Source organism: Coregonus lavaretus (genome assembly GCF_964263955.1).
Source record: "Coregonus lavaretus genome assembly, chromosome: 22".
Lineage (NCBI taxonomy): Eukaryota > Metazoa > Chordata > Actinopteri > Salmoniformes > Salmonidae > Coregonus > Coregonus lavaretus.
Window position 1 is genome coordinate 26,549,169 of NC_140009.1, and position 26,580 is coordinate 26,575,748.

General features: G+C 41.9%; 1 protein-coding gene across 1 annotated transcript; it reads left to right on the forward strand.

The window, feature by feature from the left end:
• The first annotated feature begins 456 nt into the window (after positions 1–456).
• On the forward strand, positions 457–26,180 carry LOC311150146 (FERM domain-containing protein 4B-like). The gene is made up of 23 exons (XM_084187444.1): positions 457–580; positions 13,063–13,128; positions 13,277–13,371; positions 13,524–13,619; positions 13,842–13,926; positions 14,243–14,299; positions 14,415–14,437; positions 15,665–15,748; positions 15,920–15,985; positions 16,505–16,562; positions 16,683–16,769; positions 18,596–18,672; positions 18,793–18,931; positions 19,150–19,291; positions 19,480–19,613; positions 19,939–20,055; positions 20,910–21,138; positions 21,239–21,295; positions 21,397–21,667; positions 21,998–22,770; positions 23,089–23,227; positions 24,070–24,194; positions 24,992–26,180. The coding sequence occupies exons 2-22, from the start codon at positions 13,063–13,065 to the stop codon at positions 24,170–24,172; spliced, it is 2,898 nt and encodes a 965-aa protein (XP_084043570.1). The 5' UTR covers positions 457–580; the 3' UTR covers positions 24,173–24,194; positions 24,992–26,180.
• Positions 26,181–26,580: the final 400 nt, after the last annotated feature.

Here is a 26,580-nt window from a genome sequence, read left to right on the forward strand (position 1 = left end):
TTTCTGCAATATCGAGCAGTTTTTATATGTCACTTTTGTTCAATCTTATTCATTTCTGATCAATAGCTTTCTTTTTAAGGCGGTGGGCAGGTGGGATAAATGTCACATGGAAATGCATTAATTTACACAATGGCCATTGCTTACAATTATTATACTTTTTAAAACCCTGATAGGCCTGATAGGTTTCCATAATAATACCAGGGTCGAATACAAAATAGGCATTACGAATGGGTCTGCATCATGTCTAAAACATGAACGTTTATCACCAGCAATGGGCAGATTGTGACCCATTGTGTGTACAGTTCAGTACAGTGACTGTAGTTAAGATGAGAGCGAACGCTAGAAGCCCCTTTCACGTAAATGCCCGTGGGGCGAAGGCGTGGTGAGCTTGGATGAAAGTAAGCGTGCGCGAATACGGGAGAAGGCTACGAATAGTGGACGGCGATTCAGCTCACCGACTCTCTCCTCTGCTGAAAACGAAAGAGGGATGCATTGAATGAGGTTCCAATATGCCGGGGGAGACCTATTTTAAAATCAAGAAGCCAACCAGCTGAAATAGAAGGAAACGCCCAAACAGAAGGTAAGATTGCCACGTTACAATGTGGCAATAAAACGATATTGGAGTATTCTCTGAACTGTGCGGTGGGAAAAGTAGACCAGTTCATTCACGCATCTTTGGGAGTGATAAATTAACCGGCTTTATCATGTCGTTATTATAGGCTTGGCTGTGCCATTGTCGTTTTATTATCAATATCGGCATCAGTGTTTTTTCTTTCAACAAAAGAATCGTACGGATTCCATCTATCAATGGGCTTTTTTTTGCTCTGTAATTGGGAACTCAGGTTTGTCATTTAACAGAAAATAAACCACCATTAGCCATACATGTTCATTGTTCCTCCCTCATTGTGAAAAACGTGTAACTAATAGCATACAACGTATTAATTTATCATTATCCTACTGTATCAAAATGGTAAGTACTTTTCTTTACGTGAATGGAAGAAAACAAAACGAGTTTATAGATGATCAGACAAGATACACAATACATTTGCGTTCTGCCTGACACACCTTGGTTGCTATATCCAGTCTAGTCTGCACTGAACAGCAGTGTATAGAGAGATAGGGAGGGATTGGGACCAGGGTTTGATCAGTGAGGAAGGATACAGTGCAGAAAGAAGGCATCCTTACAGTAATTGGGTTGGGTAGGCCTAAAGTAAATAGGCAATGATTATCTAGCTTTATTGATCTAGAAAGGATGTCTTTAGGATTAGGCCTGTTGTAAGTAAATACAGTAAGCGTTTACAATTCATCTGTAAGCATCAGAAACTCAGGTGCCTCAGTTCAGTTGATTAATTCATAGCAACATCAATTTACTCTGCAAGTATAATGTATCTCCGTTTTGCTGATCTGTTTTTGTCCATGCTGTGTACTTAGGCTACATGTAAATAAGATAGTCATGAGTTGTGGATGATTTGCATCATTTATTTTACATGTACATTTTAGTCATTTAGCAGATGCTCTTCCAGACTTACAGGATAAATTAGGGTTAAGTGCCTTGCTCAAGGGCTCGTCGACTGATTTTTCACCTAGTTAGCGCAGGGGTTCGAACCAGCGACCTTTCGGTTACGGATCCAACATTTTTAACTGCTAGGCTATCTGCTGGCCATTTTTTGCATTGTATGTTGTCAGTGGCTGCTCTAAAGCAGCTGGCTCACTCCATAATTTCCCAGAAAAAATTTAACCTGTGTACTAGCAGCCAAAGCAACAGCAGGACACAGTAGGAGGTCCTTGTTGTACAGGTGGCAGTGCCAGTAGCTAGTGGTTGAAGCAGTACAAATGTAGGATCTGAATTTGATCACCCTGTTTCAGGATAACTTTCCTGCAATGCAGGAAATGGAAAACATGTAGTGTATTGGAGGTTTAAAAGGCTTCTGAAGTTTGTAATTTCCACTTAGAAATTTCAGACTTGATTTTCCCTTTACGAAAAATGTATCAACACCTACAAAAATCTAAATTAATGATAATCCACATAACAATTAAAATGTCCTGTTGCTGCAGGATTCTTTTCCTGCTGTAGCAAACTTGCTCAAATTAATGTCCTACATCTGTAGTTGTAAGAAATAGTCATGTTTAATGGCAGTTGTTTTGTCCAGCTCTGGCCTAATGTTACCATTTGCATAGGTTATGTAGTTAACTCATTACAAACGTCAAAAAAAAAAAGTACACTCATGTCTCAAAACTAATTTTTTTACACTTACAGATTTAGCAGTGAACAGAACAAAGAAAGAACAGCAACACTAGCACTGAATCTCCTCCGACTTTGTCACAAGTCGTCACTATTTGTCATGTTCTCAAGTGAGATTCAGAAAAAGACACAGGGTCCTGACATAGTTTCAGGCAGCTAGCATGGTAAACAGGAATTGTCTGTTTTTCAGATATGGAAGTGGACAAACTTCACTATCCTGAGACTTATCCCGTTGTGATGGCCCCTGTAGTTGTTGGTCAGGATATCCTGTTGAAAATAGTGTTGTGACTAATGTGATGTTGCACCGCTGGAGATAGTTAAAAACCAATATAAAGTAATTACTGACCCCTTGAAAAAAGAAAAAGGGGTCATTACAAAACAAGTGTTGTTTAAGTGGGTAACTAAATATATAGTAATTGGAAATAGTAAATCACCGCTTTCAAATCAATCAAATTGTATTTGTCACGTGCTTTGTAAACAACAGGTGTAAACTAACAGTGAAATGCTTTCTTACGGGCCCTTCCCAACAATGCAGAGAGAAATATATAGAAAAAAAGAATAAACATGAGGAATAAATACACAATGAGTAACGATAACTTGGCTATATACACGGAGTACCAGTACCGAGTCGATGTGCAGAGGTACAAGGTAATTGAGGTAGATATGTACATACAGGTAGGGGTAAAGTGGCTAGGCAACAGGATAGATAATAAACAGCAGCAGTGTATGTGAAGAGTCAAAAGAGTTACTGCAAAGATGGTCAATGCAGATAGTCCAGTTAGCTATTTGGTTAACTATTTAGTAGTCTTATGGCTTGGGGTTAGAAGACTTGGTGCATCGGTACCACTTGCCGTGCAGTAGGAGAGAGAACAGTCTGTGACTTGGGTGGCTGGAGTCTGACAATTTTTAGGGCCTTCCTCTGACACCGCCTGGTATAGAGGTCCTGGATGGCAGGGAGCTCAGCCCCAGTGATGTACTGGGCCGTACGCACTACCCTCTGTAGCGCCTTGCGGTCGGATGCCAAGGAGTTGCCATACCAAGCGGTGATGCAGCCAGTCAAGATACTCTCAATTGTGCGGCTGTAGGACTTTTTGAGGATCTTTGGGTCCATGCCAAATCTTTTCAGCCTCCTAAAGGGGAAGAGGCGTTGTCGTGCCTTCTTTACGACTGTGTTGGTGTGTATGGACCATGTTTAATTCCTTAGTGATGTGGACACCGAAGAACTTGAAGCTCTCAAACCGCCCCAGTACAGCCCCGTTGATGTATTCGGCCCTCCTTTTCCTGTAGTCCATAATCTGCTCCTTTGTCTTGCTGACGTTGAGGGAGAGGTTGTTGTCCTGGCACCACACTGCCAGGTCACTGACCTCCTCTCTATAGACGGTCTCATCGTCGTCGGTGATCAGGCCTACCACCGTTGTGTCTTCAGCAAACTTAATGATGGTGTTGGAGTCGTGCACGGCCACACAGTTGTGGGTGAACAGGGAGTACAGGATGGGACTAAGCACACACCCCTGAAGGGCCCACGTGTTGAGGGTCAGTGTGGTGGATGTGTTGTTGCCTACCCTCACCACCTAGGGGCGGCCTGTCAGGAAGTCCAGGATCCAGTTGCAGAGGGAGGTGTTCAGTCCCACTGTACATACACCACTTAGGCCGATACTTCAGCTAGTTTTCTGCCTCTACACACTAAGAAAAGAGGATTCCTCAAGGGTTCTTTAGGAAGGGTGATGGTTTCTATGTGGAACCATAATGACTCAAAGAACCCTTTGAGCCCTTCAATGGTTCTTTGCAGTTCACATAAGGGCTTTAAAATATAGGGCCTGCGGCTCATTCGAATATTTTGGAGTGTGGTCACGCACAGCTCTTTTTGTGCAACTGTGAGCGTCATTACAGTTTATCTAATATGTTGTGTTATGCCATTACATGTTATACAGTGTATATGATTAAGGCCAGTGACTGTGTCTTGTGAAAGACTTGCATATGGCCTTGTGTCAGTTGAGAACTGTTGTCTTAACCAGTGGTTCTCAATTCTCTCCTCAGGGATTCCGATCTGTTCCAGAGCTAGCACACCTAATTCAATGTGTCAATTAAAACAATAATAACATCTAAGGAATTGTAATAATATAATATGGCTTACCAGAATAAAAAAAACCTGTATGGTTCTTCAAAAGAACCATAAAAAAGGGTTCTATATAGCCCCCAAAAGGGTTGTACGTACCATTGCAGAACCATTTTTTGGTGCTATATAGAACCTTAGGAAATTGATATTTATACCACCATAAAGGTTCCATTTAGAACCTCATGAGCATGTTTTTTTTATAGAACTTTAAAAAAAAAAAAGAAGGTTATTTATAGCACCAAAAAGGGATCCACTATGGTTACAAGCCAAATAACCCTTATTTGGCACTATATAAAACATATTTTTGTGTGTACATCTCTTCCTTTAGTCTAGTGAATCTACCTCAGTACATGAGAGGTGGTTTGTGAGGCTGTTTGATACTGGTGATGAGCAACACTCAGTTGGCAGCTTTCCCTTCAGGAATCATGAAGTCTCCTGAGGATCTACATGAAACACACTGACTGAAGAGAGGATTCTTTTTTGGAAAGGCTGGTTATCCTGCATTTAGACATACCCTGGAAGACATACTGTAAATAATGCGTTACATGTCTATTGTGAAGTCCATAAGTAGGGCAGTATACACTTTCTATGAAACTGTGTGCATAAGATTTTAACCATTATGGCAATCATCACCCTGAAGCATCCATTTGTATTATACACCTCTTCAACTCCATAACTCTAAATGCTTCAGATTTGTGTCTCTTGCTAATACCTATAATAACAACTGATGGCAGTAAATGCTAATTTACGATAAAATTAATATTGCTATGTCAACATAGTATTGTTTTGACAGCTAATGTTTTCTTTTGATGATAGAATCTGTAAAATGTGATTCATAGTTATGTTACCCACGTCCCAGCCCCGCGTCCCAGTGTTCCTCCATCATTCATAGCCCAATCTCTACTCTGCTCCTCAGTGACTGACTGCTCCTTTCCCTTCTCCATGGCTCTGCAGAAAGTCACTGCAGCTCCTGATAATACAACTCTGCAGTCCCCTTCAGTAGGCAGGCAAACCCCTCACTACAGCACCTGCTACTGACACCCTATAGGAGGAGAAACAGCTTTTCATGCTAGTCGCATAACATCTGTAGTTAAGGGATAGCAACAGTAACTGGCATTACTACTACTACTACTGCTACTGCAGCAACGTGGTTTCAGGGCAATTCGTATTATTCTGTATGTAAATCTGTGCACTCCATTTAGTATGATATGTTACATTAGGTTACATTTAGGTCATTTAGCAGACGCTCTTATCCAGAGCGACTTACAGGTAGTGAATGCATACATGTTTTTTTTTTTCATACTGGCCCCCCGTGGGAAACAAACCCACATCCCTGCCGGCCAAACCCTCCCCTACCTTGGACGACGCTGGACCAATTGTGCGCCGCCCATGGGTCTCCCGGTCGCGGCCGGCTGCGACAGAGCCTGGACTCGAACCAGGATCTCTAGTGGCACAGCTAGCACTGCGATGCAGTGCCTTAGACCACTGCGCCACTCGGGAGTGAATGGAATAGCGGTCGTACAATATCATATGAATGAGAGGACGAATAGTATTGTACGTCTTACCCGGTCGTTCAATAGCATACGAATTGGGTGACTTAATTTATCATACAACTTGGAGGACATACAGTATAGTATTACACGTCTTTATCTGAGACCAGGTTGCTTGTTATGCTGTAACAACAAAGAAGAATTATGGGGAGAATTTACGTTGGCGGTTAGGGGAACTAATGACAAAGGTTAGGATAATTTATGGAAAAAAGGTTAGGAGAACTTAAACGACAAAGGTTAAGTTAATTTATGTAGCAGGTTAGGTGAAGTTTAGAATAAGGGTTATCTAAAATGCTACAGTTGTCAACGACACGACTCAAACATGCAACCTTTGGATTGCTAGACTGATTACACCTACCCATCCTCCCCAACCAACCTCCCTTCTTTCGTTTCTGTAACTAGACCATTAGTAGGTATCATACTGTACGTCTTGGAGGTGCTCAGAAATACATAAAGTATGTTTCGTATGACTCTGAAGCCCGGCTGACTACTACGATTAGTAATGCTGCTGCTGCTACTACTACTACTACTACTACTACTACTACTACTACTACTACTCCTGTACTAATACTGCTTCTACAGCTGTCATGATTAGACAGTGTAGACAGCATGGTTAGTGTTCAGTGCTTAGTGCTCTTTGATGGCAATGATATCAAATGACATAAATCAAACTTCTTAGATGAAGGCTGTCATCGCTTAATTATTTTATTGCAGGAGATATTGCAAAAACATAATTAATATTTCAAGCAATTTTATGCAGCATAATATCCTGTGTTTCATTGTTTCCAATATCATAATTCTCTCCAACATCAGTAAACACTTCGAACAGTCTTATAAAGACTGGTAGATGATGGCCAACTGCCATTATTTTTGACCAATGACAAAATTAGGCCAAGGGAGAAATCCAATATGGGAGACTTCCCAACACCACTCCCTTCAGCTCACTATCTCAGGATCCCAGAAGGCGCTAAGCCTAGGGGAACAGGTGTCCCAGCCACCCCTCAAATAATTCTGCTCCATGTAGCCTTACGTAGATGTTTTCTTTGGGGCTCTAATAGAGTGTCATGACCAGTCACCAGCAGAAGCCAAAAGGTACATTCACATATCAGTAACAAGTTACTGAGGGGAATTCACTTGCCGTGCAACCATCCAGTCGTTTCGTGTCAAAACACCAGAGAGTGTTCGTGCAATTGTGCCCTGACTGTAAAGAGTGTTGTTGCTGAATGGAAAACTACTACACGTGATTAGATTAGGTCCTTTTTCAGTAACCCTGGCTTGATAGCATGAGAGCGGGGTATCCTGTTTAGTAGGCTGTTTACTGGCACTTGAACTCACAGGAAGACATTGTTTTGACTGCTTAGAGTGTTTGGTTTTCTTTAGGAGTGGGAACACTATAACCCTGATATTGGTCCTCTGTAGCTCAGCTGGTAGAGCACGGCGCTTGTAACGCCAAGGTAGTGGGTTCGATCCCCGGGACCACCCATACACAAAAATGTATGCACGCATGACTGTAAGTCGCTTTGGATAAAAGCGTCTGCTAAATGGCATATTATTATTATTATATTAACTAGTTCAGATCCTAATGCGTTTTTACTGGTTGTCAAATCCACCCATGACACATTGAGGCTAATTACCACAAAATTATTGACTAAGTCTTATACATTGCTTTGCAGCATGACACCAGGAAATGTGAACCTGATCATAGAAATGTGCAAAATGAATCGAGAGCATGTCTAAACCATGTTCAGAGGACATGCATGTACAGTAAGAGTCTAAAGAGCAGACATGAGCTGGCGTGTGTGACCAGGTTTCATCAATAATACATGAAAACAGGAAACTGAGATAAGATAGGGTGCAGACGTTTATTTACCAAAACAGAGGGCAGGCAAACGACAGGTCAAGGGGAGGCAGAGGTCAGTAATCCAGAGCAGAGTCCGAATGATACATAAACGGCAGGCAGGCTCAGGGTCGGGGCAGGCAGAGGTCGGTAATCCAGAACAGTGTCACAAGGTACAGAACGGCAGGCTCAGGGTCAGGGCAGGCAGAATGGTCAAAACCGGGAAAAACTGGAAAACAGGGACTAGAGCAAAACAGGAGAACGGGAAAAACGCGGGTAAGCTTGACGAGACAAGACGAACTGGCAACAGACAAACAGAAAACACTGCTATACACAGGGGATAATGGGGACAAATGGAAGACACCTGATGGGGGGTGGAGACAAGCACAAGACAGGTGAAACCGATCAGGGTGTGACAAAAATGTATGATTCTCTTTCTATTTTTCAGACTGTATAATCTATTTGCACTCAGTCTGGTGTTTCTTTGGTAGACTAGCAAAATAGGTTGTGTGAATTACAATATGTTACCAACACATATATCTCCAGAATGACTTGGAGCTATTCAAGTGAAAGAAGCAGCTAATTAATTCATTATCGTCCGCTTACCAATTAAAGGGTTCCTCAGTAATGAGGTCACCCACTGCCCAATACGTTGTGCACCAATATACCTAAATACTTCTAGTCTGTCATTAAACATGTTCATTGTTGTCACATAGTGGATAATCATGTACAGTTTAAAACTGCCATGTGAAAGTGACGTTGTTGATAAAGTTATGTAAAACAAGTAATTTACGATGACATGATTCAAGCCAAGCATTATAGAGGGTTATGTTTAGGTCCCCTCAATACAGTTGATATTAGAGCAGTAAAGGGCAAGCTCCAATCCATAACATTAGACCATTTCACTGTAACAAGCTATCTATACCAACCAGGCCCTTAGGCCCCAGTATTTACAATCCCATGCCCATTGCCTGTGTCCCACTTTTCAGACAGCAGAGACAAAAAAAGCCTTTACATTTCTTTCACCATGTCCCGTTACATCTCTGCCATGTGGGATTCATTCATCTCGGCCCTGAAGGCAAGGGGTGTTTTATTGAAAGCTGTTGAATGGACTGTGTTTGGTTGACTGAGCAGTGACAGTAGTCTTGGATGAACATTAATACTGTAGGCCTACTGGAAAATTGGAATCAATATTCCAGTCAATCGATATCAATATACAGTACCAGTCAAAAGTTTGGACACACCTACTCATTCAAGGGGTTTCTTTATTTTTACTATTTTCTACATTGTACAATAATAGTGAAGACATCAAAACTATGAAAAAAACATATGGAATCATGTAGTAACAAATAAAGTGTTAAACAAATCAAAATATATTTTATATTTAAGATTCTTCAAAGTAGCCACCCTTTGCCTTGATGACAGCTTTGCACACTCTTGGCATTCTCTCAACAAGCTTCACCTGGAATGCTTTTCCAACAGTCTTGAAGGAGTTCCCACATATGCTGAGCACTTGTTGGCTACTTTTCCTTCACTCTGCGGTCCAACTCATCCCAAACCATCTCAATTGGTTGAGGGTGGGTGATTGTGGAGGCCAGGTCATCTGATGCAGCACTCCATCACTCTCCTTCTTGGTCAAATAGCCCTTACACAGCCTGGAGGTGTGTTTTGGGTCATTGTCCTGTTGAAAAACAAATGATAGTCCCACTAAGCCTAAACCAGATGGGATGGCGTATCGCTGCAGAATGCTGTGGTAGCCATGCTGGTTAAGTGTGCCTTTAATTCTAAATAAATCACAGACAGTGTCACCAGCAAAGCAACTCCACACCATCACACCTCCTCCTCCATGCTTCACGGTGGGAACCACACGTGGAGATCATCCGTTCACCTACTCTGCGTCTCACAAAGACACGGCGGTTGGAACCAAAAATCTCAAATTTGGACTCATCAGACCAAAGGACAGATTTCCACCAGTCAAATGTCCATTGCTCGTGTTTCTTGGCCCAAGCAGGTCTCTTCTTCTTATTGGTGTCCTTTAGTATTGGTTTTTTTGCAGCAATTTGACCATGAAGGCCTGATTCACACAGTCTCCTCTGAACAGTTGATGTTGAGATGTGTCTGTTACTTGAACTCTGTGAAGCATTTATTTGGGCTGCAATTTCTGAGGCTGGTAACTCTAATGAACTTATCCTCTGCAGCAGAGGTGACTCTGGGTCTTCCTTTCCTGTGGCGGTCCTCATGGGAGCCAGTTTCATCATAGTGATGGTTTTTGCGACTGCACTTGAATAAACTTTGAAAGTTCTTGAAATGTTCCATTTTGACTGACCTTCATGTCTTAAAGTAATGATGGACTGTCATTTCTCTTTGCTTATTTGAGCTGTTCTTGCCATAATATGGACTTGGTCTTTTACCAAATAGGGCTATCTTCTGTATACCAACCCTACCTTGTCACAACACAACTGATTGGCTCAAACGCATTAAGAAGGAAATAAATTCCACAAATTAACTTTTAACAAGGCACACCTGTTAATTGAAATGCATTCCAGGTGACTACCTCATGAAACTGGCTGAGAGAATGCCAAGAGTGTTCAAAGCTGTCATCAAGGGAAAGGGTGGCTACTTTGAAGAATCTAAAATCTAAAATATATTTTGATTTGTTTAACACTTTTTTGCTTACTACATGATTCCATATGTGTTATTTCATAGTTTTGATGTCTTCACTATTATTCTACAATGTAGAAAATAGTAAAAATAAAGAAAAACCCTGGAATGAGTAGGTGTGTCCAAACTTTTGACTGGTACTGTACGTTTGCATAGTTATACTTCCAAATATTATTATTGATATTTGTCTCTCTCTCAATGAAGCTTGGTGTGAGGTTGACAGTAAACACGGTCTTTAAAACCCCCTAGAGTCTACCGGTGTGTCAATCTAAGTAACATAATACAAATCTGTCTGTTTAAGATAGAGATATCCCTACGGGACTCGTCGGAAGTCGGTAACGCTGATGTGCCAACTTTTGTCTGTAGCGTCCGAACCGTTTGGGCTACAAACTAATATAACTCCACTGTAGAAAGGGGAGACTCTCACGAACACGCATTTGATGTTCTACGTTTTGCTCTACGACCCCCACAAGTGGGACTCCTCTAAAGGTAACCCATTGAATGGAAGTATGGAGCTAGCTAAATGATCCATGGTATGACCTTCTTGAAAATAATTCCATATGTCAGCTTAGAACCCCCACCCCCAACGGCTTAGACTTTTAAGAATTAAAGAAAATACATCAAAAGTGACATAGAATTGAGCTTCAGCCCTACTGAGTTTGTGCTTCTGGAAAAGCTCCGGATAGCTTTGTCCAGATGAAAGCTGTGTCCAGAGGGATAAAAATAGATAGGCTTTAATTCTGCCCACTGTGCCCAGCTGTTAAAAGGGGGCACACCAATCAGATGGTTCATTCAATTAAATTGGCTGATACTGTAAGTACACATTGGAAACAAATCCTCACATGTGCATGCACATGAGGGCCTAAAGTAAGAAACATTTCTTGACATTTTCTGCCCCACATAGAATTCTGTACTATACTGACAAATCACCATGCTCCCCCTAGTGGTCAACATGTAAATGCAACTGTGGTTATTCTAGGCAGCAGGTTTTGAACAGAATAAACTATGATAGTATTGTCATCACAAAGACACTAGACATCTTGCTGCTATAATACTGCCAGAGCAATGTCAATGCACTGTGCCAAATACTGTAGGTCTTTGTTTACTGTGAGTGACATGCAGTCATTCAAAATGAATTGGATACATTGAATGTGCATATTTCACATTCAATCATAAAACATTTAATATATCCCATTGTCAGTTTTGCAGGGCCTTTAATTCAGGGCCCTTAATTTAATGAGTGCTAATTGATATAATCAACTGATTTGTGAGATTGAGTGTTCCACTTCCCTCTCAGTGAGATAACCAATCAATTTAGCCATTGTGTGTGTGTGTGTGTGTGTGTGTGTGTGTGTGTGTGTGTGTGTGTGTGTGTGTGTGTGTGTGTGTGTGTGTGTGTATGTGTGCGTGTGTATGCATTCGCGCATGCGTGCATCTGGGCCTAAATGAGCCTAAAAATGGCAGGTGAAGCAGACATTGATCTCTGTCTGTCCAGGCCGTCTAGATGGAGCCAAACGGACTTGTCTGAGACAGCCCCTAAGGGAGAATGCTTAAAGAGGTAGTATTGCAGTTACTGTCTGGTATCCAACACTATACAACACCTGGGTTTCCTCATGCCCTGTGTTGTCCCTAGAGCGTAAATGATTTGGCCACAATATAAGTCATCTGCACCAGGTCTCCAGGCTGACCCATGTTCCCTCAGGCTTAGCAGAAGCAGCGTTCTGAAAGAACAGTCTGTAGTCTAGCATCTGACCCAGACATGCCCTAGCTCAATGGGTTAGCATCACTTAGCACTGATGTTGTTACGCAAACAAACCCAGCCAGACTTGGGTTTGGTACCAGGCGTCGCAGGGCAGGGACAGCCAAGGCCCGGGTGGGGGTTATCTAGCGTGCACACCGTGCAGTATTGACAAGCTGGTGGTCAGAAGCGCTCGCTTTGTGCTGGATGTCAGTGTGTGGATATTGAGGAAGAAGGGCTTCATGCTGATGAAGATGAGCTCTGGACAGGGATGTGTTCAGACCTGTGTGGTAGTAGTTTTATTACCACAGAGACAGTAGTCCCTGGGGAGCTCCACCAGGTACAGCAGCACTCTATAGATCAGTAGGAGGACTTCATCTGGCCAACCCCATTCTGTCACTTACAATAGAGGGCAGTTAGAGGGGCTGGTTGAGGCGTGTGTCTTTGTCTGCTGTAGTGTTACCTATTATGTGATATTGTGATGGATTTGTAAGCCATTGTAGGTTGTATGCATGTAGCAGAAACCTATACTTTAGCAGTACAGTATGAGAAACCTATATCTTAGCATCATTGTAATTAACAAAATCAATGATTATTTCCTTAACAGGATTAAACTCTCTGGACTGTGAATTGCTCAATATGGGACTTTGTTAACACACCGTGGGACTTTGACTTGCTTTCTGACCATTTCTAAAACAAAACCCCTCTTTGAAGGCTGATGTTTGATCTTTGTCAATTTGCATTGACAGAGACAAGATTTCTACACAGCTGAAATGTCCTACTAATGTCATATATGATCTAAACAGGGTTGATGTTGTTTGACAGTATGATCAATTCCAATACTCACAATTTACTACATATATGTAGGTGCAAAGTACTGAATTTAATTTGAACCTAACTTCCTGTCCTCCATTGTAGATGACGGAGGGGAGACTCTGCCAGGTGCATCTCCTTGACGACAGGAAACTTGAGCTGCTGGTTCAGGTACAGTATACTATCTTCATTTTTTTTGCTGAGATTATTGTAACAGTTAATTTAGTTCCTATGAATTTCAAATTGTTTTGACAAAAAATGATAATGCCCTCAAATAGATAGGCCTAATGCGCTCTTCAAACAATCTCCTATTCCACAGCCCAAGCTGTTGTCCCGTGAACTCCTAGATCTGGTGTCCTCACATTTTAACCTCAAAGAGAAGGAATACTTCGGACTAACATTTGTTGATGACAGGTAAGTCACATAGCTTATTTTGTGTAAGTATGTAAGTATATGTGTGTTAGACTATACAGCGTGCGTGCGTGCATATACTGTATGTATGCTTGTATGCGTGTCTTCACAGTGCTGTTTGTTTCTCTAACACTTTTCTTCGTTGACTCTTGCAGTGGCCAGTGTAAATACTTGCAGTTGGACCGAAGAGTTCTGGAACATGACTTCTCTAAGAAGGCTACTGGGCCTATCGCCCTCAACTTCCTGGTCAGGTAGCTATTGCATCATCTCAATCTTTAGCACATACCTTCCAGTAGGAAGCACTCCTGGATTGGTTTGAGATGATAATGAATGGGGTTTTTATTACATTAGGGAATGTCTAGTAGTGGGTGCTAAGATTAAGGAATGTCTTACTGATTATGCATGCAATATGTATTTTATCATTCAATTCAACAAATCGTTTTTCAAACCTCTATTTGTGTGTATCCCCGAAGGTTTTACATCGAGAGTATAACTCTGCTGAAAGACAACACAACGGTGGAATTATTCTTCCTGAATGCAAAAGCTGCCGTCTACAATGTAAGCTACTTGTTATCTTATTCTGCTGTGTGTTGATAACCTTTGGTTTCTCAGGGGTCAGGTTGCTCTGCTTCACCATCTCATTCTCCCTCTTTATAAACAACCTCAAACAGTCAGACTGTAGCTGTGAAACACTGCTTTGGAATGAGATGACAGTCAGTAAGGATAGATTGCTGATCGGTTCAGTCCAAGAGAATTCTATTTCGATGAATACGAGTTAGTCATAGGGACAGAGCACAGATACAGACATCTGCAAAGCGTCTCAACAGCCCATATGTACATTTACGCATGTATGATTAAGCTTTAATTCTTACAGGGGGATATAGAGGTGGAAAGTGAGAATGTCTTCAAATTAGCAGCAAATGCCTTGCAGGTTAGTTCCTTATTTTCTTGGGGCCTTGTACTTTATAGTAATTTCCTAATCTAAAGCATACATCTTCTAACATGCTGTTTTTTTTTTTTCTTTTCTTTTTTTTTCTTTTTTTCAGGAAGCAAAGGGGGATTTCTCAAGGTAAGGACACTGAGTCTACAAAACATTAAGGACACCTGCTCCTTCCATGACATAGATTGACCAGGTGAATCGAGGTGAAAGCTATGATCCCTTATTGATGTCACATGTTAAATCCACTACAGATGAAGGGGAGGAAGGATTTTTAAGCCTTGAGACAATTGAGACATGAATTGTGTATGTGTGCCATTCAGAGCGTGAATGGGCAAGACAAATATTTAAGTGCCTTTGAACAGGGTGTGGTAGTAGGTGCCAGGCGCACCGGTTAGTGTCAAGAACTGCAACGCTGCTGGGTTTTTCACGCTCAACAGTTTCCTGTGTGTATCAAGAATGGTCCATCACCCAAAGGACATCCAGCCAACTTGACAGAACTGTGGGAAGCATTGGAGTCAACATCCTTGTGGAACGCTCTTGACACCTTGTAGAGTCCATGCCCGATGAATTGAGGCTGTTCTGAGGGCAACTCAATATCAGGAAGGTGTTCTTAAGGTTTTGTAAACTCTAATGAGTATCTAACACAACAGGTATCTAAGTAACAAGACAACATCACACATTTAGCAAAGACATTCAATAATGGAACTGTTTCTCCAGACTTAAAGTCAAATCAATGACAGAGAAGTCTGTTGTAAGAGGGAAGGCAGTGATGTTGTGTCTTGTGAGGCTGCCACGGTGTGTTAAAACCTCACACAGGCCTGCTAAAGAGTCTCATACCACTGGCAGCTCGGCCAAGGCTACTGCAGTCTGCAGGGCTGGATTCTAACAGCATAGTTCTACCTCCTTTTATACAACTTCTATTGCAACAGCAGCACCCTCTTTTCTGTCAGGGAGCATCCAGGTGGAACCATGGAAAGGGAATTATGGAACACTGTAGATCTTTGTCTGCATTTCCACCTGTCTCGTTCCAAATTAACAGCAATTACAGGAGTTAGATGGCCAGAGAATGGACCTTAAGTTAGGTCATTATCAGGAACTTCCCATGTGGCCATGCACCTGGAGCGTGTCTGCCAATTAGGTTTCTGCACCTGTGGGTCAGACAGTCTGACTCAATAGTGGCGATATCCATTAGAAGCTCATTCCAGGTTGTTTAGACTTTAGAAGACCTCAATGCACGATAATGGTTTCTCTACATAGTTTTCTGTATGGTAATTTGCTAACTGTTATGTACAGTATTAGTTAATGAATTTCACCATCCATATCTTCATAACCATTCTGTTTAATCATTATTCTCAGTGATGACACCACCAGAACGGAACTGAAGAAGCTTCCAACTCTTCCCAACAAGGTGCTAAAGGAGCACCCATCACTTACATACTGGTAAACTCACCTTGGTAACTGTTTAGTTTAGAAAGACTGCTAAATAAAAGGTGGTTCAACAGCAATGTTATATCAGACAATGATGTATGATGTTTGATGCATTCCTGAGAGGGAGGAGTGATGCAACCCATAACTTAGGAGTTGAAGGTGTCATCATAATGCATTTTACAGTGAGGATCGAGTGATAGAGCATTACAAACAGCTGAAAGGAGTCTCCCGAGGACAGGCCATAGTGAAGTGAGTATTGGAAAAACAATGATCCCTCATTCCCTCTCATACACACCTGTTTACCACAAGTCATCAGATAAAATACATCAGGCCCTGGCTTCATACATCTTGCTCTCATCCCTCACCCCTCTCTCTTTCCATCTCTCTCTCTCTTTCTGTCTCGCTCTCGCTCTCTCTGTCTCTCTGTCTCTCTGTCTCTCTGTCTCTCTTTCTTGCACACGCTCTCTCTCTCCCTCCCTCTCTTTCACACTCTCTTTCCTCTCTCTCTCCCTTATTCTCTCACTCTCTCATCCTCTCTCTCTATCACTCTATCTCCTTTCTCGCAACCAAGGTCTGATAGAAATCAATAACCCACTCCAGTTACTGTCTGGCCAGTGAATCATTGTGATTCACTGTAGGCATCTTTAACATATCAGGCTCTCATTGTCCTGTGTACAGTACCATCTATAATATTTATGGTAAACCACCTTTTGAAAATTAAAGAGGGAATTTGGGATGTTACTGTAATAGAACATTATTTCAATTCAGGTATTTGACCCTAGTGGAATCCCTACCCACGTATGGTGTCCATTATTATGAAGTAAAGGTAAGAATACAGTATATTGCATTATGCACACAACAATAGCTATTGCACTTATAAAATCAGATTTCTCTAAGGGAATGGATGTATGCAGTTCAGTCATGGAACTATGCTTTTGCCTCACAGGACAAGCAAGGCATCCCATGGTGGCTTGGGATCAGCTACAAAGGAATTGGCCAATATGATTTGCAGGACAAATTGAAACCCCGGAAGGTACAGTAATTTGTTTGTTCCCATTTGTGTTCTCCTCTACTTACAATATGGAGGAGTACAGGATACGTTTTATTTTATTGGCAGTGTACAGCAGTCATTGTGCAGTATAGCCTTTATACAGGCATATAGGAGATTCATTCTGCAGATGTCTGTCTGCTACTGTCAAATTATATCTGACAGCGCTAGGAGCTTCAGCAGTCTATTTGGGGAATGATGAAATGACAGGGCAGGGATAAAGATTCCTCCGTAGCACTAGACCTCTCGCACACATTCATCACCTATTCCACTGATCAGGGTTGGGCCCTCATTACAGCTGGAGCAGACAAGGCCAGACTTGAAAATCCAAGTGACAGTCAGTTCATTACCAGACTGTTTGATCGATCCCTTTAGGTAAACATTACATTGGAGACCTTTATTTATTACATTTCTGTCTGACAACCTATCACTCATAACCAAATCAATGTCAGGACAGAGGTATGCCTGCACTACTTTTACCAGACCAGTTAATATATGTAGACTTATTTATCATTCTGAGAATCCTGCATGTAAAGTGTGTAACCAGCTCTTCTGGTTCAGTGGATGTTTTCTAGCTTGGTGTTATTCTGTTAAGAAGAGGAGGAACACCCAGCTTTGTGATCCGTCTCTACAGTATCACGTTGTTAAGTTTATGGTCTATGTGCGTATGAGTCTGAACATGAAGAGAGAAGAAGAGCTGGTTGGGCAGACGTTTAGTGTTGGGAGGAGGGAGGAGGGTGTTTCTGTGATGTCAAGGACATAGAGGCAGGGTCTGGGCGTTACCCTTCAGAGTGCTGAGAATACCTGAGGAGACTTGTTGGAAGCAGAGAGAAGGAGTTGTTTGAGCTGGACAGAGAGGATTACAGACAGCAAGGATTGTTCACTTACTGAACCTCTACTGGTAAGAGTCTGAGATGACGGTAGAGTTTTCCATATTGGATGCTGACAATCTAATTTGTTCAACGAAAAACAGCTACAGTGGGGTCTGAAATTATTGACACCCTTGATAAAGATGAGCAATAATGATTAAATAATTAAAATACTGAGCTATATTGTATGCTCCAAAAAATTGGGAAATTATTTTATTTTATACTAATACAATTGCTCAGAGAAAGCGATTTTGTTTAACAAGTAATTTTAAAAAAATCTCTAAAAGGTAGGGGTCAAAATTATTGACACTCCTAAAGATTCTTATAAATAAAGTAGGCAAAAGTTTAGTATTTGGTCCCATATTCCTAGCACGCAATGACTCGAGCTTGTGACTCTACAAACTTGTTGGATACATTTGCAGTTAGTTTTGGTTGTTTTTCAGATTATTTTGTGCCCAATAGAAATGACTGGTAAATAATGTATTATGTCATTTTGGAGTCACTTTTATTGTAAATAAGAATAGAATATGTTTCTAAATTCTTCTACATTAATGTGGATGCTACCATGATTACGGATAATCCTGAATCAATCGTGAATAATGATGAGTGAGAAAGTTACAGAGGGTCAAAGATCATACCCCAAAGACATGCTAACCTCTTACCATTACCAATAACAGGGGAGGTTAGCATGTCTTGGAGGTATGATCTTTGACCCTCTGTAACTTTCTCACTCATCATTATTCACGATTCATTCAGGATTATTCGTAATCATGGTAGCATCCACATAAATGTAGAAGTGTTTAGAAATCTGTTGTGATTCACCATTACAGATGGGTACATATGAAGGTGTCATATGCCGGCTTTGAGAGTCATAGTTTAAGTGAAAGGTTTCACCACTCCTTAATCAGTTGTTTCTCTGTCTCTCTGTGTTTACCTCCATAGCTGTACCAGTGGAAGCAACTGGAGAACTTGTATTTTCGGGAGAAGAAATTTGCTGTTGAGGTGAATGACCCTCACAGGTGAGGGCAAGTCAAACTATAGATATTTATCACAACTACATGGATTAGAATTTCCTTTAGACAACCAAAGAAGCTCATCTTCCTGAGACTAATCATTGTGTATGTATTATCTCTAAACAGGCGGGCAGTGACGAAGCGTACATTTGGCCAGACTGGCTTAGTCATCCACACATGGTACGCCAGCCACTCATTGATCAAAACCATCTGGGTCATGGCCATCAGTCAGCATCAGTTTTACTTGGACAGAAAGCAAAGCAAGGTAAGGTGCAAGGTACCATGTTATATGATCTATTTTTAGGCCTGACCCAATCAGTGTATCTGTGTTCTGTACCTTTATGCATCCCTATACCAACCAAATTGATCAATTTCTTCATGTAGGATTAAATGCTTGTATTTACATGTAGACAGTGTAGAGCTGTAGTATGTATTGACTATAACAATCCCTAATCCTCAATCACCTCAATCTCTCCATCCCAGGGTAAAATAAGTGCCGCGAAAAGTTTGGGTGATATTGCCGTGGATTTAACAGATCATGGAGGAGGAACCAAGATAACCAGGCTGGGAGATAACCTTAAGCATAACCTCATTATGGCTAGCACTGGCAGCCTGGTGTCAACAGGTGGGCCAGCATTCTGGTAGCTCAAATCTCTCTTTAGCTAAATGTTTCTCTTTTGAAAAACCTGTAAATGGAAAGGGCTAGGAAAAATATACCCGTATTTGTATGCACTTTGTGTTAGATAATGTGCAACCAAAACAAGCAAATAGACCTATGGTACATTTACAGTGTAAACAATGTCACCACTACAGGGTCTGCAGATTCAGCGGTGGACGAAGAACAGAAAAAGGAGAAGATCTCTGAGCTAAAGAAGAAGGAACAAGAGATCCAAGATGTCTTGACCCAGAAAACAAAGGAACTAAAGAAAATCTGCTTGAGAGAGGCAGTGAGCTACTCTAAAATCTAATTGTTTCTCTCTGCTTGTAGACAATTGCTTACATTGATTTGCTCATTACGAGCACCTGGAGGGTCTAGGCTGATACAGTTAAGGAATTCCTTTTTCATTGCAGTCAGGGTCATTCAGTAGAACACCAGTGAAGCTACTATATAAATTGCCATAGTTTGGTCAGTTGAGACTATTGGAGTAAAACGCTTTGTAACTGTAAGAGCCTGTATGTTCCCTCCAGGACCTTCAGTGAAGAGAGTGTCTGTTTTCTCCAGTTGTTTGCTGTGAAGCTAAATGACCTGTATGCTTTGTTTTGTGTTTTCAGGAGCTCACGGGCAAACTGCCCAAAGAGTATCCCCTGTCTGCAGGCGAGAGACCTCCTCAGGTCAGACGACGAGTTGGCACGGCCTTCAAACTGGATGACCTCTTCCCATACAATGAGGTCTGTGTTGAAACGTTCAGTATATGACATATATTTTGCTAATCTCGGCACCCAGAACCAAATCTCACGTTTACTGCAGTGGGCTAAATCAGGGTCACACAGAGTGTTTCTTGGTAGTCTTAAACACATCTACTTTGAAACAAAAGTATACACCTCACATACATGGTTATGAGCTTAAATTAGATTTTGATTTGATTTGGAAAAAAATAAGACACCTGTACCATGTCAGATATAGAGTTGAAATGTATTCAATTTTGAGTTTGCATCCCAATATTACACTTTATATACATCACAGAAGACTGATATATAACAAAACCGTTTGACAAAGAAAAACAGAATTATCTGCGTAAAGAAAACACATTTATTATGAAATTATTAAAAATATTCATAACATTCACCCATGAGGCCACTAGAGGGCGATTTGGTCATTCGACTGCAGGAAAATAATTATATATGTCTGTCATGAGAGACTAATATTTTGTAGAATATGACATGACATGAATTCCATGATTTCCTCAGGGAGGGTTGTGAACTGGGGTGTTAGGATATTATTCTAAGCAGAGTACCATCTGTACCGTACACTGAAAGATTGTTTTTGTGTGATTAATGGAATGTGATGAAGATTGCATTCATGTCCTGTCCTGTTTCGTATGGATCACGTGTTGATGAGTTGTCTTCTGTATTTCCCAATACATACACAAACTACTGCAAAATATTACCTTGTTGTTATGGCTACATTGTTTGTAATTTTCAAGTTGGATATGCATGTCAATTGCTCAGTTGAAATTGAAATGGATCTGCCCTTCTCTGCTGTAATATTGTCTATAATAATGTATGTATACTCTGATCTGTAGGACCCTTATCTGAGGAACCTGGAGAGCAGGTTTGCTCTTCAGCAGAAGATCGTGGAAGCAGCTAAGAAACTAGCCTCGGAGGCAGAGCTCTGTAAGACGGTGAAGAGGAAGAGGAGGAGGAACTGTCAGGACGCCATGAGGAAACTGCAGCAGGTTGAGGATGACATGAACCAGTACAGAATCAAGAAGGGCGAGAAGTCTACCCAAAGAGCCTCTGTGATTATTGCAGGTACTGTAGATAAAAGTAGACACACACATTCCGCTGTATGAGTTTATTGATTTGTACTATAATCTTTCATCTATGATATGCTTTCGTCCATCTTCCCTAGATGAGCTTCTCCGTTCAGAGACGAGCTCGCTGTCAGACAGTCAGATTCTGGATGACGGTGAGTGGAACACAGTTCAGTCATACATTAGCTACATGACCTTTGTTGCAACAGTGCCTTTACCAGTCCCATCTGACCATGAGTTGTGTCTCTTTGTCCAGATGACTCTGATGGTGCTCAGAGGCCCCGGTCACGGTCGGTCCAGTGCTCCCCTCAGGTCAGCCCTGCACGCTCCCTGGATCACCACCACAACAAGAGTCTCAGCAGGTTAGCATTTGACGGCCAGGATGCTTCACACCATTTCCACCCCAGAGAGGTGTCATCTGCACACAGCAGCCCCTACAAAACCTTACCCAGATCTCCACGGGACCCACGCAGCATGCCCTCCACCCCCGTTATGACCCGCAATGCCTACAGCAGCAGCCATCTCAGGTGAGACCCCCCCCTCTCAGACCATGCCTACCCAAACCCTTACCCAGTCACCCCGAACCTGAACATTTAACCTGTAATCTAAAACCGTACCTGCATCCCAACGTTTAACAGAAAATGATTGTAATCATAAGTATTTAGTATGCTGTACATCCAGATTTCTTAACACTATTTGCTTGATAACCCTATAATTACATTGTTATTTTTTTTGTGTGAGACTTTTGCAGGTCACACTATTTGCTTGATAACCGTCTAACAACACATTTATGTGACAATAACACATTAAATGTTTGTTTGTTTTATAAATGTTTTTTGGCTGTGTGACTTTTGCAGGTCGGATGGGAACTCTCAGTCCTTCAGGCACCGCAGTGGCAGTCTGGAGTCCCAGCAACGGATACTAAAGGATACCAACTCAGAGAAGCCAGTCTTCACCCTGTCCCCTGCCTACAGGAGCAACAGCACAGAGGCCATGGAGGACTGCTCCTCCTTCACCAGCCAGTCCAGCCTGGACTACCCAGGCAACCCCCACTACTGCACCCTGGACTCTCGAACCCGCAACCATCAGCTCCACAGGAGGGTGGAGGTCTATGGAAACACAGGCAGTATGCCTAATCTGGTCCAGAATCATATCGGCTGTAGTTATTTGTACGAGCCCCCAGCGCACTATGCACCAACTGCTTACTACGTGGCAGGCTACCCCTGTCCAGACATGGAGCCCTACTCCAATGGTGCTTACGTGTATGAGAACGAGATTGAGGGCCACTACAATGTCAACCCCTCTTACCAAGTACAAAATTACCACAGACACGAGCGGTACAGGACCTATAGTAGTGATCAAGCAGACAGCCTTGCTCAGAACCCATACGCCACCATGAGATTGCCCCGGACCAGACAGGGGCCCCGCAACGAGCCCTTGCAGAAGAACATGCAGAAGGCCCTGGTGGCTGAGCACCTGAGAGGCTGGTACCACCGCAGCGGGGGCCACAGAGAGGCAGGCAGGGGTCTGGCTGGGTATGACTACGACAACGGCTCTCAGCTCAGCCTGGGATACCAGACCATGCCAGCCCCCTTCAGCCACTCCAGCCGAACCACCTCCTACTCCTCAGGTAGGGATAGATCCTGCTTCTCCTCATACTGCAGCAGGTCACCTCAGAATACCATACTCTGTCTGTTCACCCTCAGTAACACAGAGGGACACGTATTTTTCGGATCAATATAATGCATACATTCCTAACATACTGTATGACAATAATTCTGTATTGTTTGTTAGGGTTAGGATTAGGGTTGTGGTTGTGGTTGAGGGTTAGGGTTGGACCGGGATGTGGACATGAAACTAGGGTTAGGGTGTCATTCTCTGAGACTCCCCAATATGTGTCTGTTTCTTTAGTCCAACTAAAAAGTGTTCACTTTGTCTCTCTTTCTAGTTTCCTCATCAACCAGCACAGGAAACTGGCGCAGCCAGCTGGCTGTGGGTGTAACAGACTATGATAACATGGCAGAGTCACCACAGCACCCTCACCCAGGAGCCCATGACATTTACAACCGCAGCCCCACCCATACCAGGTGATAACCAGTAACCTACCACAGCACCACACCTACATGTCGTTTTCCATACCATACAGGCTATTATAAATTGTGTGGTTCGAGCCCTGAATGCTGATTGGTTGACAGCCGTGGTATATCACAGGTATGACAAAACATGTATTCTTACTGCTCTAATTTTGTTGGTAACCAGTTTATAATAGCAATAAGGCACCTCGAGGGTTTGTGGTATATGGCCAATATACAGTATCATGGCTATGGGCTGTATCCAGGCACTCTTGCGTCACGCATAAGAACAGCCCTTAGCCATGGTATATTGGCCGTATACCACACCCCCTCGGGCCTTATTGCTTAAATATAGAATTGACAACAGTACCACTAAGTATATGCTAAATCTTATAATTGGTTGTCTATGTCTGCTAATGTTTTCTCCTCCCCATACTCAATGGCAGGTCCTCTTGTGGATGTCACCTCTGTTCACTCTCTGTGTGTGCCTGTCACGATATTGAGCCTCAGGACCTCCCTAGCATTGTCACCACTTGCCACTATCCTTCCACTTGCTCTTACTCCTGCTGCATCCTCTCCTCTTCTCCACCTTCCTCCTCCTGTTCCTCCTGCTCGTCTCATGATTGGACAGGTCATTTTGGCTGCCAGATAGACATTTACAGAGATTAAAATGCTATCCTTATCTATGAACTGTCTTTGCTAGTAAGTGACATCATATGGCAGCATGTTCAGTTTGTTTGGTCTGTTGGTGTGAAACTAAACCCCAATAACGAAGTAATCTCTAATGAGTGTATATGAACTAGTGATCTTTTCACTTTCTTTCACTAACTGTCTATCCTCAATCGTCATGTACATAGATTTCTCCCAGAATGCAATGTGTTGAAGAGGTCTGATACGATGCCAGTAGAGTCAGTAGAGGTGTTTGGTGCTGTGGCCAATAGCACTGAGGAAGACCATTAGGCAACTATTCAAACACAGAAGGGTGAGATGAGATGCAAATAGGCTGTCGTAGTGGTAAACCATTTCCATCAGTGCCACTGTTGTCAGTTTCCATCTGCGTCTCATCATTTGTCATATTGATCAATATACTGTAGCTCATTTAGTGGCGTCCACCACAGGTCAATCAGGGTGAAATCAATATGTAGACCATTCATTAAATGTACAGCCAGAGCAGTGGTAACACATACTGCCAAGGCCCAGTTGGCCACATTCCACTCCATTTCAGATACTTATAGCTCATGAATGGCAATGCCTTACCCGGTCGACCAAAGGTTTTGCCAAATTATCTTGCTCTTTGAGCAGGCTCACAAATTCAGCATGGACGCATGTGAAGTAAATGTTGTGTTCATTACATCCTGTAGCTAGAAACCACACTTTCACATTGTCTAGCTTCATATCCACAGTTAAAACACCACATCCTCCTCATAACTCATAGAACCAGTAGTAGAGTTGACCTACTTTTGCTTACCTCTCATTACTGTAAGTTGTGATCCATATTAAATGGAAAAGTCTAATTTAAAATGTTACATTCCTTATTTTATTGCATGACATGCTTGACAAGTTAGTAGCAGGTTTTCTTTTGTTGAATAGTCTTCTTTCTAATGACATATTATTTTCATAGTGTGTATCCATGGTTTGTTGTGTTCCATTTTCATGGCTCTAGATAATAATCACCAGCTGTTGCAGCATGCAGGGGGTTTGATGAAGTACTATGTTGTGCTACAGTATGGGAGACTTTTATATTGACCTTGTTTGTTTGTTTTCATCTCTTTATTACAGAAGAGTATACATGGATGGAAATTACATGGACATGCACTAAAGATAAGAGGACCAACAGGAACACTGGCACAATGACCCCAACACTGGAAGCACAGTTCTCTGGAAGGATACCAACTAACCTCTGGACATACTGTATTATGACACTCTTGAATTACTCTCCCATGTGCCTTGGATTAGATGGAGATTGATATTATTCAGGAAGACATGGATGTGGTGATGGCACAAATGCAAGGTTTTGCTGATCTGGAAAACCAGCTTCATCATTGTGAATATTGTGAAGGATCTACAAACAGCATATCAAACCCTGGGATACCTTTGACCCAAATATATTACCCTATTGTATTATGACAAAAATAAGTCTTTAAAAAAGTTCTCATTGTCTTTATGATAATCAGTAAACTGTGTATTGAGAGTGTAGGAATAAGGAGTTAAAGCAGGATATCTCCAAAGTGTTGTGCCATACAGTACACACAGAGCACTATTTAGTGAGCTACTCATTATAAAAGTTGTAAATCAACTTGAATATCTTTGTAAAACATTTAGGTATACATTTTGGAGTTACTATTCACAAAGTGTGATAACAAAAGAATAAACCAACCCTTCCTTACTGCAGTCTGTTCGTCCCAGGTTTGTCAGTAAATGGACTGATGCGCTCTCTCCTCTCCCAAGTATGAATCTGAATGTTGATATTGTTTAAAGATTATTCATATTTTCATTTTTGTGAATGTGTTAATGTGGTGTAAATTGCTTGCATGTGAACATAAACTTTTGATAAGCAGCTTTTTTGTATATTGTAAAAATATATGCCTTTGAATTAGATAACCCTAAAATAATGTTCCTTTATTGTTTTTCTTTATTGTATTTCTCTACATATTTGTACATTGTCCATGTATTGTTAGGCTTTGTCATCTCCTACTCTGAGTGAAATATCTCCCATTTGGATTTGGGACATCAATAAAAAAAAAAATGTGTGAGACACATACAGCATGTGGTGTGACTTCCTTATCTCTGGATGTGGTAAAGAAGACTAGATTTCTCCATTGGTGGGCGGCAGGTAGCCTAGCGGTTAGCGCGTTGAGCCAGTAACTGATAGGTTGCTGGTTCAAATACCCGAGCTGACAAGGTAAAACATTTTTCGATGTGCCCTTAAGCTGTAAAACAACACATTGCACTGCACCTATCTGATGTATGTGACAATAAAACAAAAAACAAAGATTTGACATTCCCAGTGAGTGTATTGAGTGTAGTGACCCCCTACACAACAGATGATCTCTTCTGGTTTTACATCAGCTGTCAGTTGACGTGCACTTCAGGGAGATAAGATTACATTTTCCTGGAAGCTCTGGGGGATTGGGCGGAGCCCTGTGCGTAGTGGACCGTGGAATCCTTCCGAGGCCTGTAAAAAAACTGTCCACCTGTTACTGTCTATCGCCCCCTTTTCCTGTCTCCCAATCAACTGCCATGCTGAAAGATCATACAGCCTGTCCATCTGACTCAAGCTACTGAAAAAAGATCATGTTAGTATGTCTCTCCTGGCCCTCCTGCACCATAAATATCTTCCATGAGGTCCTATGTGTTTAATTTTAGAC